The 20,222-nt window shown below is 31.1% G+C and overlaps 1 protein-coding gene across 2 annotated transcripts; it reads left to right on the forward strand.

Annotated features, from left to right (window-relative positions):
* The first annotated feature begins 14,831 nt into the window (after window positions 1-14,831).
* Window positions 14,832-19,907, forward strand: LOC107021009 (dual specificity tyrosine-phosphorylation-regulated kinase 4-like). 2 transcript variants are annotated; one of them, XM_015221575.2, is made up of 7 exons: window positions 14,832-15,281; window positions 15,444-16,183; window positions 16,384-16,663; window positions 18,380-18,487; window positions 18,565-18,843; window positions 18,942-19,085; window positions 19,308-19,907. In XM_015221575.2, exons 1-7 carry the CDS (start codon window positions 15,153-15,155, stop codon window positions 19,482-19,484), a joined length of 1,857 nt encoding a protein of 618 aa, XP_015077061.1. In that variant the 5' UTR covers window positions 14,832-15,152; the 3' UTR covers window positions 19,485-19,907. The 2 variants fall into 2 exon arrangements, with proteins under 2 accessions (XP_015077061.1, XP_015077060.1); XM_015221574.2 differs by having other exon boundaries at window positions 14,833-15,281; window positions 15,469-16,183.
* Window positions 19,908-20,222: the final 315 nt, after the last annotated feature.

The following is a 20,222-nucleotide window of genomic DNA, read 5'->3' on the forward strand; positions in this document are numbered from 1 at the left end:
CCTACAGGTTAAGAGAAGCAAGTATACTGCTGGGAATTTAAGTTTACAGGCCTCCAAAGGCTCAAAACAGATAGATATACCATATGTATACACTGATATACAGTCGTAATATACGATATACATGTGCAAGAAATGTAAACACGCTGGCATAAAATAAAGGGAAAATTATATGAAATGGCAAACATTCATAAATAATTATATCATAGAGGTATAGTTTAATTTATTTAACTTATATAATTATAGTTTTTTTTTCGCTATAATTAATGGGGTCCACAACCTATTATGTAACCAATAGTATAAAAACCTTATTTTCTAATTTTGTATATAATTATACACAAAACAATTTTCTTTCTCCTTTTCACATTCCAAAGTTTTCTCCTACATTTAATACTCCAGTTATCCGGTTTGAATTTCAAATTGTTGTCCAAAATTAGATTACTCCCTCCCGAAGTTGAAGTTCCCTCCCCAAGTTGAAGTCAATTTCGTAAGTACTCCTTAATTTTAGTTGTTTACCTCTTCTTCTTTTTTTTTACTTATTTAAAATGTGTATATGTGTTCTGTTTATTATTTTTTTCATAGATTTTGATGAAATAATCGATTTTTTGTTCTTGATAGATGTAAAATTGGTCAAACAATGAATGAATCATCTTCATCTTTGAGGATTACCAGAGGTAGTCCTTTGCATGTCAATGTTGTTGACATTTTACCATCCTTTTCAATGGGGTTAACTCAAGATTTTGGGGTTGATGTAGGGTCTTTGGGAAAATCAAAACAAGTTATACAAGAACAAACCATAGAAGAGCTGAGATCAAAGAAAAAAAACGACCCTATGGCAGTTCAACAAATTATTAAAAATGCCAAAGCTAGAGGCATTAAAATTGTACAAGGAAGAAGAAAGAGGAAAGCTGTAAACATTGAATCAGAGGAAAATGCTTCTGAAGTTGTCGGATCTGAAGAAATTCATAATCATGAGGTAGTGTCTTAAAACACAAAGTTAGATACAATTTTTTGGTTAATTAGTTGTCAATATACAAAAAATATTAAATTAAGTATTGTATATAGTATATTCCATGTTTAGTAATTGTATATAGTATATTGCATGTTTATGTTATTTTTGTTTTTTTGTATATATATACAAAAAAGTAATTGGACTTAGTTATACAGATGGAAAATTTGAATAAATGATTAGAATTTGTATATTATATTAGTTATATACACATTATTGAAGTTAGTATATATTAAGTTTATATACATATACAAAAATTGATATGTACATGTCTGTTTTAATAGCTGGTATTAGGGGATTGTATATTAAAGGCTCATTATTTTTTTTATATACATATATACACAAAGTAATTGGATTTAGTTATATAGATGGGAAAATATCATATGTGATTATAATTTGTATATTGTAGTAGTTATATACAAATTATTGAATATAATGTCATGTTTAACTAATATATTCATGTACACATACCAATATACAAAAAAGGTAAGTTCATATATATATACAGAAATTAATATGTGCATGACTTCTTTTTTGATTTTTTTTGTATATATATGTAAGTATATATAAAAAGAAGTCATGCACATATTAATTTTATACTGTTATTCTTTTTAATATACAAACACTACATCTACAATAGTATATACTTCTTTCAAAAATAAAACACATGATATAGAAATTTTATACTATTATTCTTTTTAATATACAAACACTACATCTATAATAGTATATAATTCTATCAAAAATAAAACATATGATTTATGAATATATACAATTATGAACACTGCTTACATATTTTCGCTTACAAAATATACAAATACTGCGAATAACATATACAATTACATGAACAGTATATAATTGTATATTACAAAATTTCAGCTTAACAAAATCATATTTTGAATTTTTTTTTAAAAAAAAAAAAACCCACATCAAACTAACGAATGAACACAAATTCAGCTTAACAAAATCATATTTTGAAATTTTTTTTAAAAAAAAACACATCACACTAACGAACGAACACAAATCACAATTTCTAAATCCAATTTAACATTGTATAGTTATTGCAATAATAAACATGAAATTTCATCGAATAAAAACCTACCTGTATTCTATTGCAAAAACTGCTGAACTTCAGTTTCACAAACAGCAAAAAAAAATTATATTTTTGTTTCACTTGCTGTATGAAATTTTTTTTTTGAATTTGAACGTTTAGCTTAAAAAAAGGGACGTTTCCCTAAAATTGTGGCATTATCTTAATTTATTGTTAGCATATTTAACGTTTCAGTTACAAATCACTTTTTAAAATAAAATTGTATAAATAAAAAAAATAAAAACCTTTATATACAAAATTAAAGATATATAAAATAACTAAACTATACCCATATAATGTAATTAGGTAAACTATACCCATATAATGTTATTTAATCAAATAAGTTTGTCATATATGAAATTTTCCCTAAAATAAAGGATATAATTTTCAACGAAAATGCAGGCGTAGAAGGTCCAAAGAGGGGTCGTGTACGGCCTCTGTACCAGAGTATGCATAAAGTGTATACACAGAATATTTTTGAAGGAAAATAGGCCTAAAGGCCCAAAAATTACCGCAGCAAAAAATGGGCTAAAAGGCCCAAAATTGATGCTTCAATCCCTACTCCTTATTTATTATTATAGCCACTAACATATTATTTGATTTTTGATTCTAATTTAGTTAATCCCGAAAGATAGCCATTTTTTAGATATTAAAATTTTTAGATATATATATATAACCTTGTCATTACTTTTAAATTATTTCTCTTTAAAAAATTCTCCCTTTAGTTCATTTCCATTTTAAATAATTAAGTAAAAATGAAGTGGTAGTAAAAAATAGTAAAAGAATTAAATTTGCTTTGTTTAGATAAATATTTGAAAATTATTCTAGAAAGGTCATTTAGTCAAATCGCCGGTCAACCGCAAGTTAGCGGGCATTGCGAGGGCCTAACACCTTCTCGGAATTTACATTTGAACTTTGAACCCTTTTCAATTGATCTTTATCTGTTTTAAAATCTTTTGAAAAATATTTTAAGTTTTTCTTGATTTTACTAAAAATCAAGTGGTGACTCTGTCAAATTGGAAGATCGAATTTTCTTAAATCATAAGATTAATTGACTTTTCGAAACTTAGTCATTTTTACTTTACTTATACCACATATATTTTTAAGTAAAACAATGATAATTATAGTTTGAACTAAACCTCGCGCTATCCTACTCTTCCCAATTTTACATTATTATATTGACAACATCGTCCTACTTAATCTTGAGTTGACGATTGAATAAAGTGTAATCATTACTACAAATGATTGTCAACGAAAGCTTTTCTATTTCAATTTTTTTCGACAAATAAGAAAATTAAAATTTAAAAACTTCGAAGAATAGCCAGCGAAAGCTTTTCTATTTATATTTATTCGATAAAATAAAACAAGACATTATAATTTCAAATTTACTTTTGTTAAGGTAGAAAGCTCTAATTATGATGATTGTTAATTTTGAAAAGAGAAATAACTTTATAATATTATTTATATTTTTTGTATGTGTCCACACGCGCAATGCGTGTGCTACAAAATAGATGACATACACGTTTGTTACGTATAATATTTTTTTTGTTATTCATTTTCTTAATATTATCCTTGTATCATGCAAATACATGTCCTAATATGTTATTAATAATAAACTTAGATTAGATGAGAGATTTGAGGGATATAGCATCTAATGATGAAAGAGAGAGGGAAAAAGAAAGAGCGCCAAACAAGAGAACAAAATCAATGATTTTGAAGTGGGTCGTTCAAATTATTCATCCACCCGTGGAAAGTTGGTTATACCTAAATATAGTATTATTAATAACTTACATCATGACCCCTCTCACTAAATACAAACCACCCACCCCAACAAAAAGGGAAAAAATTCTTCATTTTCATATAAAATTCACAAAATGGACCACTAATTAAATCCTAGTTACTCTTTTTTTTTTAACTTCACTTCTTTTTAAGTCCTTCTTTTAAACCTCTTTTGTAAATATCTCACACAATCTAGGGGTTAACTTCATGCATAAACATTCCATTTTATTTTTACTACTATATAAGAGTGTGTCTGTCTATGTTAGCAGGGTACAATATATATGTTATTATATTATTTTAATTTATATGATACGGATAAAATTTAAAAATTCAATTAAATTTAACATAATTTTTAGATATTTTAAATTATTAATTATTGTGGTTTATAGTATCTTGTACAGTTGTATGTAATTATTAAATAATATATGTTGCCTACTCTGTCCCAATACATGTAGCATTGGTAGAATTTTGAGAGTCAACCGCTTTCAGATATTTTTAAAAATTTTAAATTGTTAATCATTGTAATTTTGTCATAAATCCATTGAATAGTGGGTGACCATTTGGTTTATTCATGAACTACTAAATTTATGTATGTGTATTCCCTAGATGATATGAACCCCCTTTTTGGATAACAATGTAGATAACTATGTATCTACTAGTTAAATGGCTTTTGGGAGTGATATCTCAACACTATAAATAGAGATATCACTCACCATTTGATATACACTTGAATAAGAAGAAAATTCCCCTTCTTCTATCTACTTCTCTTATATATTCTTATGAGTTTGATTTTATAACACGTTATCAGCACGAGTCTCTATCTAATTGAGAGTGAGTTCTTGTTTTTCTTTAGCTCATATTTTTGTTGATCTCGTTATGAAGATCAAAGTATTATATCATAAAATCAGGTATGTATTTTCTAAAATATTTTATGATTTAGAATAAAATAGTGTTCAGTCACTAACAATTATCAGGAACCGAAGACATATAGTACTATTGGTTGAATATGACATGCTATACAAAACTTCTTAAATGGAAGAAGGTATAAAATTTTAATAGCATGAGTTTGAATATTATTTTGATTGTTTTGAAAGACTCAAAGAATAAATCATGTTGTACTTCGATTTGTTATATCGTTGGTTAAGGGTAAGACGATAGATTCAAGTTTCATCGCACCAAAAGGGTAAGACATCAGGTTAAAGTCCGGATGCACCATAATGAAAAATATTTGAGGATAAGACGATAGATTCAAGTTCTATCGCACCAAAAAGGTAAGACATCAATTAGAGTTTTGATGCACCGTGATTGGGTTCAAGTCCTATAGGATTATGGCGTAACACGCCTTATATGGGTAAGACATTGAGTTTGAGCTAATGCACCATAGCAATGATAAAATGATGACTAAGAAAAATAATATATTTTTGATGAAATGTCTTGAAATTCATCATATTGAATTTGCTCCATTCCTTGAAAAGAATGTGGTAGCAACATGTGATAACTCTGAAATCCGCCTGTTGACTTGCTCCATTCAATCATATGAATGTGGTAGCAGTGAATGATTAGTATGAAAGATGACAAATAATTAATGATATGAATAAGGGCGTGGAGGAACAGAATTATAATAGTCATCATTGTGGTAATGATAAAAGGAAGAACACTATGAGTTCTTCAAATCGTCCTTCAAAATGTGAAGGCAATTTTTATTATCAAAATGGTATGAAAGGTCATTAGACTTGTGATGTTGTCAACCCAATAATTTGAAAAGTTTATAAATCCTCTATCATGATACAAGAAGATAAAGTGATGGTACACTTGATCTTTCAAAGTGATATTGAGGCGTGTCATGGAAATATGATGAATTTTAAAGCCATGGCAATGTGCTTATAATGCAAATTTATGAAGTACATATAAATAATTAGTCCATTCCTTGAAGAGAATGTGACTTGTGATGAGTATCGTGAATGTTCGACCATTCTATAAGAGAATGGGTCAAGATGTGATAAAATCATTATGGGTTGGATATATGCCACAACTCACCTCTATGGAAGGTTTGAGAAAAAATGATATATGTCACTTCTCATCTCTACGGGAGATTTGAGAGGAAATAAATTTTATTTGGCAGAAATGGCTAATTGTATTGAACGTTTTATACGTCACTATGGTATGTTTATTGTGAACTACCGAAAGGGCAAAAGAAAGAAATAGTTCTTGCCTATAAGGGTTGTGGTTATTATTGTGTGGCAATAGAAATTTGTCATTGATGGTGTACCTATGGTACAACAAAAGTAAAGCAAGAAAGACGTCTTGCTCGTAATGATTTTGACCATGACAATAATAATATAATTTCCTCCTTGAAGGAGATGCAATATGTGATAGTACACAAAATTAATTGCAAGCTTTAACGAGTTATGCTGTTATCTAAGGAATACTATTGGGGTTGTAGTAAGTCTCAAAAGAAACTTTTTAAGTTTCGGGTGAATTGAAAATAAATATTGAGATTATAAATCACTACAACCGAAGAGGGTTATAAATGTTTATGTAAAAGATTACCCCACTTTTCCTCTTGTTTGTTCCATACAAACATGTACATGCTGATGAAATCACATGTAAAAGTAAATTATAAGTGTACTAAAATAAAGATCAGTTGGCATGACTGGTTAACCATTCCGATTAACTGTGATGCAAACGTGATTGAGAATTCAGGTGATTTATATGATGAAGAAATAAAGATTCTTCAAGAATTCTCTTGTGTTGCTTGTTCTCTTGATAAAATGATCATTGTACCAGCTAAGGTTGGGATTGTAATCCCCTAAAATTTTTGGAACATATAGAAGGGTGAATATGGGCCCGTTCACCTGTCATGTGGATCATTTGCAACTATATGATTGATGCATCTATGCGATGGTCACATGTATTTTGTTGTCAACTTACAAATTGATTTTTGTAAGGTTGTTTGCTCGAATTGTTAAAATTGAGGGCATAGTTCCAAACTATGAAATTATATTAATAATGTTGGTTGATTTAGCAGAAATTGTGTGCCTCCAATTATAGTTAAATCATGATTATGAGAACAAAACTCCCAAATAAGATTTGGTATGAGATAATTTTATTTAACATGTAGCAACACATGTATGCATCAAACCAACAAGGTTTCCCCATTAAAATTGGTTCAGGGTCAGAAACCATATAATTTTCATCTAAAATAATGAATGTGCGGTTATGATTTTAATTGCTCCACCACGCACAAAGATGAACTTCCAAATAAGGTTGGAATGAATGTTAGATTTTCTAACATTAGGGGGAGAGATGATTGACAGCTGAAAATTATGTGTGATGTTAATTATGAATTATCTAGATCCTCGTTAAATAAATATGTGAACTTAAAGTTCAAGGGATAATTCAGTTGCATAATGTTGCAAATCAGTTGCCAGATGAATGCACTGACCCTATGATATAATTCAGCTGCAAATGCTCCAATGTGAAGTCCTTGAAGGACAAAGTCTATGATACGCCGGAAGCGTAATAGACCAATCGGTTCCAAATATAAAATTCCTTGAAGAAAGAGAGGAGCAAATGATCAATATGGTCATAATAATGAGGCAAGTGCTATAAGAGAGCACCACGACATAACAATTCATAAAACCTAGAAAAAGGTTCAGGTACCTGAAAATGATGAAAAATGAAGAGATCTCAATAAGTTATGTCATGTTGGAATCGATATCAAATAACCGTCGACGGTATCTTTGATATGAGGTAGCGCTCAATGATATAAATTGTGACGAGGATCTTGAATTCAAATCTGTCATATAGTGTGGACAGATAAATGGTTGGCCAACTAAAATGCACAATTCAAGTATATTTTGTTTCACTTAGAAAAGTGACATTTTATACTGGTAGTCTATAAATCAAGTATAATGTCAGTGGGGTAAAAATAAATTATTATGTGATAGTATAACCGTAAGATATCAAATACGGTTTGTGCCTTGGGGCATAAAAGTTTATCGCAAAAATCCTGACATAATTGGAGATGTTTTTCCTTTGGTGGATGCAATGAGGTTTGTTTTGATCTGGCAACATATGAAAAACTTGAATGCATGTAATGAATAATTGTACTGTCTAGCTAGACAATGAAGGTTATATGAAAATCCTTGAAACAATCGAGGTGTCTGAAGCATATAAGAGTTTGAAAGAAATTTTTCAATAAAGCTTCAAGAATCATTATATGGATTGAAATAGTCAAGGAGGAAAAGGGTACAAAAGAATGACCCTAATTGTCCTTGTAGTTTACGAAAAGGTCTTGGTAAGACAGAATTTTGTCTTGACCTACTGATTGATAATTTGACAAATGAAATATTTGTCTATCAGTGCATATAAACAGATATGTTTTGATGCGTTTTATATGATTAAATCATATTCATTGAGTTACCCAATGATTATGAGATCGCTTGAAATAAATGATGATTCAGTTTGATCTCAAAAGAAGGATGAAGAGCTTGTTGGTGATGAAACTCCATTTCTTGGTGCAATCAGGGCACTAGTGCATCTTACTAACAATATTACCATATATTTATTTTGCAGTAAATTTACTGGCAAGATTCAGTTTCTCCCCGATAAAAGGACATTGAAATGGTGTTGAGCACATGATTGAATATCCCCTGAAGGACCATAGTTATGGGTTTATTCTATTTTGAGGAATTCAAGACAAAATTGATTGGTTACGCAGATGCAGAATATTTATTTGATCCGCATAAAGTTCTATCTCAAGCACTCTATTTGTTTGCATGTGGAGGCACAATAATATCATGGTGATCAATGAAGTAAATGTTGCTATCCAAAAATAAAAGCCCTCCATGAAGCAAGTCGAAAGTGCGTCTGGTTGAGATAAATGACACACCATATTCAGGAAATGTGTGGTTTTTATTTGAAAAAGAATATATCAACCACAATGTACAAAGATTAGAGACATCATCACAAGAAATTAAGTGATGTTTTAATCAGTGGGAGTATAATACGCGTTGCACTCTTTTTCCCTTGACCGAGGTTTTTTCCCACTGGGTTTTCCTGGCAAGATTTTTAATGAGGCAACAAATAATGCATATCAAAAGATATGTGTACTCTTTTTCCTTCCTAGATTTTTTCCAACTGGGTTTTTTCTAGTAAAGGTTTTAACGAGACACATTATCTATGGACATCCAAGGGGGAGTGTTATAAATCAATTGAATAGTGGATGACCATTTGGTTTATTCATGAACTACTAAATTCATGTATGTGTATTCCCTAGATGATATGAACCCCCTTTTTGGATAACAATGTAGATAACTATGTATCTACTAGTTAAATGACTTTTGGGAGTGATATCTCAACACTATAAATCGAGATATCACTCACCATTTGATATACATTTGAATAAGAAGAAACTTCCCCTTCTTCTATCTACTTCTCTTGTCTTCTTCTCTTATGATTATATTCTTATGAGCTTGATTTTATAACAAATTTATATTACTTTTTCACGTCATTATTAAATAATACATATTACTTTCTCTATCTCAATTTATGTGACACTCATGGAATTTTGAAAGTCAACTGAATGTTTACATGTCTTTTGAATATTTTAAGTTATTAATTACTATGATTTACAATAAGTATTTTTTATGAAATTTTTAAACAATATATGTTACTTCTTCTTTCACAATTTGTGTAGCACTAATAAAATTTTGACAATCGGTCAAATTTTTGTCTTTTAAATTTAAGTTACAAAAATTGTGATTGATAATACTTTTTACATAATTTTTAAATAAGATATACTACTCTCTTTGTCCCAATTTATGTTTCAAGAGTCAACCATTTTTTTATATGTTTTTAAATATTTCAAGTTACTAATTATCGGAATTTACAGTACCTTTTATGTCGACTTCAACTTATACATGTTAATTTCTCTATCCTATTTTATGTGGCATCGATAAAATTTTAACAATTAGATCGAAATTTGTATGTTTTTAAAATATCATAAATTATTAGTTATATATCCTAATTTATAATACTTTTTACTATATTCTTCGCTTGGTAATTGGTTCCCCAAATGGCCAATATCAAATTCCAAGCATATAATAACTTGTTTAGATGCTTGAAAGCATTTAACTATGAATCAAAGAGGTTCAAATCGTTGTATGGAAAGATGAGAAACCACTTGTTATATATTTTCTTTGTTCTAAGAAACTTTAAAATTTCAATTCTACTTTTTTTTTTCGTAACTATCTTAGAATCAATATAGGATTATTACAAATAGGGCACAAATATTCTTAATCAGTTAGTAGCCATTTTATTGTGTTTCTTCATAAAGTTGCGACTATGCTAACCATTTGTCTTCTCCAAATTTCTGTTACTTCTTAGAATTATATTATCAAGATTTAAACGTTAGGCCAAGTGTAGGAAAAATTGATGTGTAGGTGCATGAGATGCAATTACTAGTGCAGAAGCATATGATCTTTCCCCATTTGGGGCGTATTTTGGGTTCCTAATAATGGAGTCCACCTTAGCTTTTCCTTTGTCTAGCCTTCAATACATAATAGTTGTGATAACACAATATCGAACATTAAGTTTGAAAAGAGTTAGGATGATCGCACATTTCATTTGCTAGCATGGTGGTACTAGTGTTGTGTCCAAACACTCAGACATTCCCTACTTACAAAGATCATGTAACCTTCATTAACAACACAAAAAAATATGTATTTTAAATTTGAAAATGAGCATAGGTCTATCCACAATTCACTCTATACAATTTTAAGTTTAGTGTTCCCTACACAGCAAAGCTTACATTAAGCACAACATTTTGTAATCTTAATTGCATGTCAATTATAAACTCCATGTATGATTCATAAAATAGTGAATAAATCTTTAAATAACAAAGCAACTAAATATAGAGCTATTTAAACTTACTGTGATGCTTAAGTAGTGAAAGATGAAGAAAAGGTTTAATATTTGAGCGTGCCACATTTTTTTTCTTTTTGAGTGATTTCAAAAAAGGTGTGGCATAGAGGTAAAAAATGAGGTCTCACATTTTAAATTGAGCGTACCGATTTTAATTAACTTAGTTATCTTAACTAGATTTATACAGAACAAGTCAGGTGTGGCGTGGAAGACATAGCAAAGCTTAGGGTTCGCATCGTGGAGATCGATGCGCATCTTACCTAAATTTCAACCCCATAAAAGTTTGTAAACAATCATGGTATGGGGCTCAATGTGAAATTAGGTCTTAGGCCTACTCACACTCCAAAAGCTAGCTCAAAGAGAGAAGGATTGCCCAAGCCTTATAAAGAGTCCACACATCTCATTAATCACCGATGTGGGACTTTTGTCATTCTTTAACACTCAATGTGTGGGATATGATCTGTTCCACAAAGCCTAGTGTATAGACTGTCTATCTGTGACAAATATGTCCTTGCTTGACAGGCCTGGAGTTTTTCCAACACTTACGTCTACAAAACACTCAAATAAATACCATTCAAAAGGTGGATTCATACAATGAAGAGTCTTAGTTTTAGTCGTGATATGACTTATATTTTTGTATTTGTCTTATTATGTTCTACACTATTACAATCATAAGTTGTCTTTAGGGTAGCGCTTGATTTAACATCAAAACATGAGAAATTTGTGTAATCAACTAGTTTGTGGATCAAAAAGAACTTCAAAAAAGGTGCAGTTCCATATTGCTAAATCAACTAGCTTGTGGTTAAAAAACATCCTCATAATAGGTGCTCTTTTGTAGTCTATTTATATTATCAAGAATTTTGCTCATTACTATTATTCGAATTTCTCGACTTTTATTTTGATATTTTTATTGAAGATAGTTTCTTTATATGGATTAGGCTTATTTTTAGTATTTGCTAGTTATAGAAACTTTAGAAAAATAAAGGCTATCACTAGTTAGGAAGGTACTCTAAATAAAGAATTTTTCTAAATTTTATGAAAAATTATTCTTCATAAAATATAAAATTCTAAGTACTTTAAGTGTATAATCATATATTTTCTAGCATAGATTCTAAAAATAAATACAGCAATAATTAAGGTACAGACGTGAAAGTGTCTAATTGGTAAGTAAATTCCATAACAACAGTTTTTCACCAACTTCATATTTAACATTTACTAGTGTGCTATTCATGTGCATATTCTCTTCTAGTAAAACTAACTTCAAGGTTATATGTTGCTCTATATTCATTTTTACTTCCACATCCACATTTTCTTCCACAAGAAAACTAGATCTTTCCATTCCAATTAGCCCCTTTGGAATGTATACCAAGCTTTTTCCTAGATTATTGAATATATCTACCCTATTGAAAATGTTCCATAAGGTAATTAAACAAAACTAATGATGTTTGTTTAGCATTTGGAGCTTGTGAATGGATTGTGATATTGTTCGCATCTCATAAATTGTTCCAACTGTGTGGATTACCCACCACTCTACCACCTACCAAAACTCATGGAGCAAATTGATTTTTCAACTATGATTTTTTTATTCTCAGGATGATCTATCTTTGTTTCTACGTGTTAATCCTTGTATTCCTTCAACTTCCTCCTATAATTTCCTTAGTGCTACTTCGGAATGAACCTATTTTACAAATACTCTCGTCTAAAATCTTTAACTTGACTTGCATGAGAAAATTAGAAATAATTAAGATCCACATGCACCTTCACCTTCGCACAACTAGGTTTAATTTTCTTAACCATATCATATTTAGTTGAAGAGGTTTTCCATGTAAGTGTCTTGGTAGTTTCTCCATCAATCTTGAACTTGAAATCATATATACGAAATCTTGTCGATCAAATATGACCATTTATCTTTGATTAAGATAATATAAAGTCATTGATATTATGTTAGAAAAACCCTTTGTAGTTACACAACTAATTAATATGTGCCTATTGCAGAAGGAATCAACTTTACAATCACATTTTATTTCATATTTAAGAGGAATGATCCTTCTTAATTCCTCGAGAGATGGTCACCAATTTCTTTTTCTATGATAGCATAGTTCAATTTCTCAATTGCATCCATTTGTAAAACGTCTACCTTCATCAACCTTATTACAAGATCACAATTAGGAAGCGTTACTTCTGCGATGAAATGGATGATTCACCACACATCTATTTGACATTATCGTAGGAATTATATTTTGTTTCAAAGGCTCGTTGGCTTGTGAAGTTTTGATATCCTCTTATTATCAATGACCATTAGGGTTAGCAATTGTTTGGGAAATTTAAAGGGTTGGGGGTGTTTATGGGGGGAGAAAAAGGATAAAATAGTCGTTGGGAGCCCCATCACTAATTGTTGGCCAATGATGGTCCCAACGGCTAATTTAATTATTTTTTGAAAAGAGATTCACAGAATTGACCTATTCAAGCAGATTGAAATCGGAAGGGATAGCCAAACAATCTGCAATCCCGTGCCCTCTGACATCCCCATGTATCTCCTATTCCCCCCCCCCCATCCCATTGTACCTCGAGATCGGGTTACCCAGTTAAAACAGGGTCGGACCGCCCCAAACATGCGGCCACCCTTACTATTTCTTAAGAAGAATTTTACTTTTTGTAAAAAGTTGACCTATTTCTTTTCACTTCACTAATTTTAGAAGGACGAGAAGGGGAGCAAACCATGTAAACCTTTTTTAACTAAGGGCTTGTTTGGAAGGACACCCTGATAATTGGATTTGATGTAATTGAGTGTAATTATATAGTCTGTCCTATTTGGTTGGACATGTAACCACTTGGTCAACAGATTATTGACGTAATTGGTAGGGGGATAATTACACTCTGCAATTCACAAGCAGAGGCTGTGAATTGCTGGTAATTACATGGTGTAATTACCAGCACCAGTCGGTTACTTTTTAATTTCTTTTTTTTTTACTATTTTTATTTTTTTGTTTTAATTTTTTTTACTTCTATTATTTTAAGTTCTTTTTATATTTTTATTATTCTAAAAATTTGTAAAAGTTTATTTTTTATTTTATATTATTATATTTCATTTTCTCTTGTTCTCAACCTTACTTTACATGATTATATGCAATTTTTTATATCATCTATTTCTTTATGTCATGCTTATTTTCTCATTAGCATAATTTTTGTTACTATTCTAATTTTAAAATTAAAGTAGAATTTATTGTTAAGTAAGTTATAGACTTGCGGGTTTTTTTTAAGAAAAAAATAAAAATAAATCATATTTATGCATGGTATGCTGAAATTTGTTATAAGAGTATTATGTTAAATTTTTTGTTTTGAATTTATAACTTATGTTATTTTTTCAGTTTCATTTGTTTTAGTAATATCAAATTCACATTGAACGTCATTTTATAATTAAACTTGATAGATTAGATTTTTGTCAAACATTTAATAATTTATGACATTTCATTTCTATACTAATCTTTTTATCAAACATGCATTTCATGATGTTCGTAGAAACTTCATATTTTTAGCTTTTATGATCAATTTAATTGAAATATATTAATTTGAAAAAATATAAATCAATTAATTTTTCATAATAATATTAGTTATAGAAAATATGTTTATTAATTAATATATTTTAAAATATATATATTTAAAAAAAATTCTTATTTGTCTAGTATAAATTTAAAATAATTTAATTTTTATTTTTAAAAATTAATATAATTTTATGATTTCAATTGTACATCAAAACAGAATATATGTAATTACACTGTAAAATCCAAACACGACACTTATAATTACATGTGACAACTAAACATGTTAATATAATTAGTAGAAAGTATAATTCCACTAATTTCAACTACTAGTGTCTTTACAAACAAAACCTAAAAAGCTATTGGTCGAGTAGAAAATTTAAAGCACAAATGGGAAGAAGAAGAAAAAACAGAGGGAGAAATGATATTTTGGCCCACTGATTTGTAACAGCTACCTTATAATTGTCAAAGTTGGTAAGACATCTTTATTTTCCTTATGGTGCCGTTAGCTTGAGTTTCACAGCAGACAAACAAAAAACAAAAAAGAAAAAAAAAGCAGAAAGTTGTTTGTATAACATAATAATAATAACAAGAAGAAGAAGATGCAAAATCCAACTCAGAAATTCCCACTTTTGACCCCCTCATGAACCCACCTCTTTTCCACTACTAGTCTTTTTTTTCTTCCTTGTATTCTATCTATCTATGGATATTAAACAAGTTGTTGAATTCTTGAAGAATAATGGCTTCTCACAATCTGAATCAGCTCTTATGGAAGATATTATGGAGAAATCTGAATTAGCTTCTTTGGATTATGAAAGTTTCTTATTTCCTCTGCTTCCTCCTCTTAACCTCATTTCTAATAACAACTCTCTTTCTTCTTCTGACGACGACGAAGAATTTGTTAGCTTGCCTTCTTCTGCTACTGATTTCTGCTCCTCTGGTAACACTTTACCCAATTTACACTTTATTAGTATAATTCTCATGTATATTGCTCTTGGCTAAGTATTTTATGATTTTCTGTTACTTAATTCAACAACTGATCAATTTGTGTTATGCTTCCCTTTTGTTTTTGTTTGTTGTGTATATATTTTTCTTTTTTTAGGTTTATCGTGTTGTCTCTGGTGCAGAATTTACGAATCCATATGGAATTAGTACTACGGCTGCTCCAACTTCTCAATCATCATCTCAATTTGGTACTGCAAGAGATTATCATGATTTTGATATGCAAAATGACCTTTTCTGGTATCGGGAGAAAGATGAAGATTTTCCCATGCCACCTTACTTTGGGAACTCAGATGGTGTGGGGGATCCTAGTGAGGACAAGTTTGTTTTGTCCGAGAGACACGGTGCCGCCAATTGGGATTGTAGATCACCTGTAGATGAAGAATTGAAAGATTATTATCATTTGGATAATAAACAAAAGCATCTTCAAGGGAAAGGTGAATTTAGCTGTTCATCCCCACTTTGTGCTTGCTGCAAGGGGGAAAAAGGGATTTATGGTGAAGATATTGATATCAACTTAACTGGGACTAACTATTTTCAGTATGAACCTACTGGAGAGACAAAAACTAACTATTTCATTGAAACAAGTTGCAATACTGACTGGGTTGGAGATATCAAAGGTACCCGTGACCTTCAATCTAAGGCTATTGAGAAAGATTACCACTCTTATGTGCATAGAGACTATGAAGCAAAAGATGATAGACTGCAGGGTTTGGATGGTAATGAACCCGATGAGGCAGCAGATGATGAGGGAGGTGCTACTTCAGATGAGCTTTTGATCTTTGAAGGCGAAAATGAGTTTGAAGTATTTAATCTGAGGATTATACACAGGAAAAACAGGTTTGAGTGAAAATAAAATATGCGTATTTATATGGATTGGGCAATGTTTAATTATTCGACTTGCATATCAAATCAAGATACCATTCCATCATTTCCACTGGGCACTAAAGTTATTCTAATGTTTAATGGAAGTATTGAGGTTGTTTCTTGCCTGTTCATTTGTAGAAAACAGTTGTACTCATTTGTTATACCATCCACAGGACTGGGTTTGAGGAGAGCAAAGACCTGCCTATTGTTCTAAATAGTATTATCGCCGGTAGATACTATGTAACAGAATACCTTGGTTCAGCTGCATTCAGCAAAGTCATTCAGGCTCATGATATGCACACTGGAGTAGACGTTTGCTTGAAGATAATAAAGAATGACAAGGACTTCTTTGATCAGAGTTTGGATGAGATTAAGCTTCTCAAGTTTGTGAACAAGAATGACCCTTGTGATGAGCATCATGTACTGCGCTTATATGATTACTTCTACCATCAGGTATTCTTGAGAAAACATATGTTCTTCCGTGTCCTTTGGATTTGAATCGAGGCTTATGAAGTACTAAAAATCAATCCTCCAACCTCTAAATGAACAAGACAAGAAGCAATCAGAAGTTACCATTTTTCTGTTTTTGATATAAGGGAGATGTGCATAGAAAGGACAACTATAAAGTTATCGGCCAATCTAAACATCTAGTAGAGATTTTGGTGGAAGATATACGGGCATAGTTTTCTCGAGAGTTCTCTAGCCAACATGGAATTTATGTTGTTAGTACTAATAGATAGCCATCTCAAAATTTCAACTCAAACTCGCTGGCTACAAAATGATAGTTAATGATTGTCCTTATTCTTTTAAGTAAGTATAATGTCTGTTTGGGGTTTAGCTTGGACCTCCTAGGGTACTCGCTGGTATGTTAAGTATCCTCTGGAACTCAATCCATCTAATCCTCATGCTATCCTCTAAAGGTCATAAGTGATAATTACTGGAGATTGAAAGTTTAATGTGATTAAAGATATTATCAATGTGTGTGTGTGTTATAAGGCTAAAACTGCAAACACTGGTAGAATATAAACACTGAACTTTTGATTTAATCAAGGTTGGACATATGATGGATGAATTTGCAAGATATAAACTAAGCAAGGGCATTGGTCCCGTTCCCACAATACATGGGAAAAGACTTGAAGATCAAACATTGTACTTGGTTGAGCCCTGATCCTGGTATGGGGTACCAGCATGGTTCAATCAAGAATAATATAACTCCAAACACAATAAGTTCCAACTTTTAGTGGAGTTTGAAATTATTCATATTTTTTAAATTGAAATGGTAAGTTCCTGCATTAACTAGAAAACAGTTACATTCATTACTCCACAACTGGTTTGTTCTTCTACACTTCTCCAGAGATTATGCCTCACTTTATTACCTTCATTCATCAATTAACAATGCCTCAACCCCAAGTCAGTTACATGAATCCTCTATATGCTTTCCACTCTTTTTAGGTCATGTTAATTCTGGTACCAACTTATTTGACTTTTAAGATAAACTAGGTGTTCTCTTATATCATACTTATCCTTAACTAGTTTAATCCGAACTAGTTAAGTCTGTGTCGTGCTTATGAATCCTCTGCTTCCACTAATAAATGTACATTGGTCCAAAGATATTAGGTCTTTTAGAATCAACTTCTCTTCATGTGATTTTAGGCTGATCTCGTTTATTTTATCATCTTAAATCATCATATTGTCACACCTTCTTCCAGTGCTACATCTGCAAGTCTACATGGTCATGGACTATGGACTTACCACTCACACAACCTTCTTTCTTCTTATCCCTTGAGTGTGTTATTACACTCTCTAGCTTGTCCAATTATGCATGACAGCATATCCATCTCTAACATTCACATTTTCTATTGAAGTCATCTTGTGTGGGTGTGTTGGGACTTAGAATCGTATCGTTCTCAGTCATATAGCATTGTTCTTTTATTCATAACCTTAAGACAAAAATGTTGAAACGCCAACGGTAGTTTGCAATACCAGTTTCTTGATCACATCAAGCTTATACATCGTTCGTATCTTATCAACTATTACTTAATCTCTTGTAGTGTTTTTGGTTTTGGAACTTCTGTTGTTGCTCCAGTCTGGCAGTTAAATGATATTGATTGGAATCTGATGCTCCATATCTATTAACTGTACTCTTTTATTTGTTTGTATAACATGCAGGAACACCTGTTTATTGTTTGTGAACTTCTCCGTGCTAATTTATATGAATTTCAGAAATACAACCGAGAATCGGATATAGAGCCTTATTTCACAATGAGCAGGCTGCAGGTCTGTTTGTTCTAGTAAATTAAAATTGGCAGCGAAACCACAAAATATAATTGTGTTGGTTATTTGTCCCTTAACAGACCATAACTCGACAGTGCTTGGAAGCACTAGTGTTTTTGCATAGTTTGGGGATCATCCACTGTGATCTGAAGCCTGAAAATATTCTCATCAAAAGTTATCGAAGATGTGAGATAAAAGTTATTGATCTTGGAAGCAGTTGCTTTCAGTCAGACAGCTTGTCCTTATATGTACAGTCTCGTTCCTATAGAGCTCCTGAAGTCATCTTAGGCCTCCCGTATGATGCAAAAATTGATCTTTGGTCTCTTGGTTGCATCTTGGGAGAGTTGTGCTCTGGAGAGGTATGTGCTTAAAACAAGTTAAGCGGATTCATTGTCATTGGCATATGTACCGCAGGCAACTATACGCAAACACTCTAAACATTCGTATTGTTTGGTAGGTGCTTTTTCCAAATGAAGCAGTTGTTATGTTGCTTGCACGTGTGATCGGAATGCTTGGTCCTGTAGACATGGACATGTTAGAAAGGGGACAAGAGACACAAAAATATTTCACAAAGGATTATGACCTTTATCATATAAATGAGGTTTGCCTCTTAGTTCATCCTTTTAATTCTCGTAAGATTGTATTATTAACAAGTTTTAGCGATTTTTGTGCTGGTATTCACGTGAATGTTTAGTCTTTCCATGCTTTCATCTCTTATTCTCTTTGCTCCATTTTCTTTCTCTTAATTTAGCAACTTATATGAATAAAATATAGAATGATACAATTGTCCAACTTCTGAGTTATGTTTGGAATTCTGTAATAGGATACTAGTCTATTGGAATACATCATCCCCGAGGAAACGTCATTGGAGCATCAGCTGTCAGTTTCTGATCCATTATTCCTTGATTTTGTAAGAAAGTTGCTTGAGATAAATCCTCAAAAACGTCTTACGGCCAAAGAGGCCCTAGATCACCCTTGGCTTTCCCATTGGTACGAGTAGAATCCAAGTTAACTTGTTCTTGGTAATGTTTGTTCACTATTCATGGTATATCTCCAGCTCGAAGCTGCTGTTCTCGGAGAACAATGGTTTCCTGACAGAGCAAAAGTTTCGTTCTTTGTTGCGGATATTGATTCAATGGGTACATATTTGTCAAATTCTCTGTTGCATATACCAATTGCTGATTTTCATTACTGATGCTCTCTTGTAGATATTATAGGGAGAAACTGTTTTGTTTTGCCTTTGGAGGATAAGCCAGTCTAGTCTCCCAATGCAGTTTTGAGTCTTGTGAGATGTGAATATACTCTTCATGTGTATTCATGATTTTTGTTTTTGGGTAAATCATGAAAAGAATTATATTGGTTATATTTGTTGATAAAAACTGCTTCTGTGTGATGTTAATAATGTGATATTATATTTAAGAAATGTATTGTGTTTTTTTTTTATTGTAGCCTATAGGGTCAAACATGTTGGCTTTAATAGATTGTCAAATCATAGGCGTGTAAAATGACCAGTTTATGTTTTTTATCCTTAAAATGTTATCTTGCCAGTCCACCTAGGCAGTCTAAAATGACAAAAATCTCTTCCTTTCAATTATGTTATTTTTTCATCTCTATCACAAAATTTTTTATAAAAAAAAATATAGTTTTCGTTATTCTTAAATTGTTTGGATTTTGAAATTTCAAATTTGAAGTGCACTGAAGTTCGTTTGAGATAATGCAAAATTTTGAAGAGATTTAA

This window comes from Solanum pennellii, chromosome 6 (assembly GCF_001406875.1).
Source record: "Solanum pennellii chromosome 6, SPENNV200".
NCBI lineage: Eukaryota > Viridiplantae > Streptophyta > Magnoliopsida > Solanales > Solanaceae > Solanum > Solanum pennellii.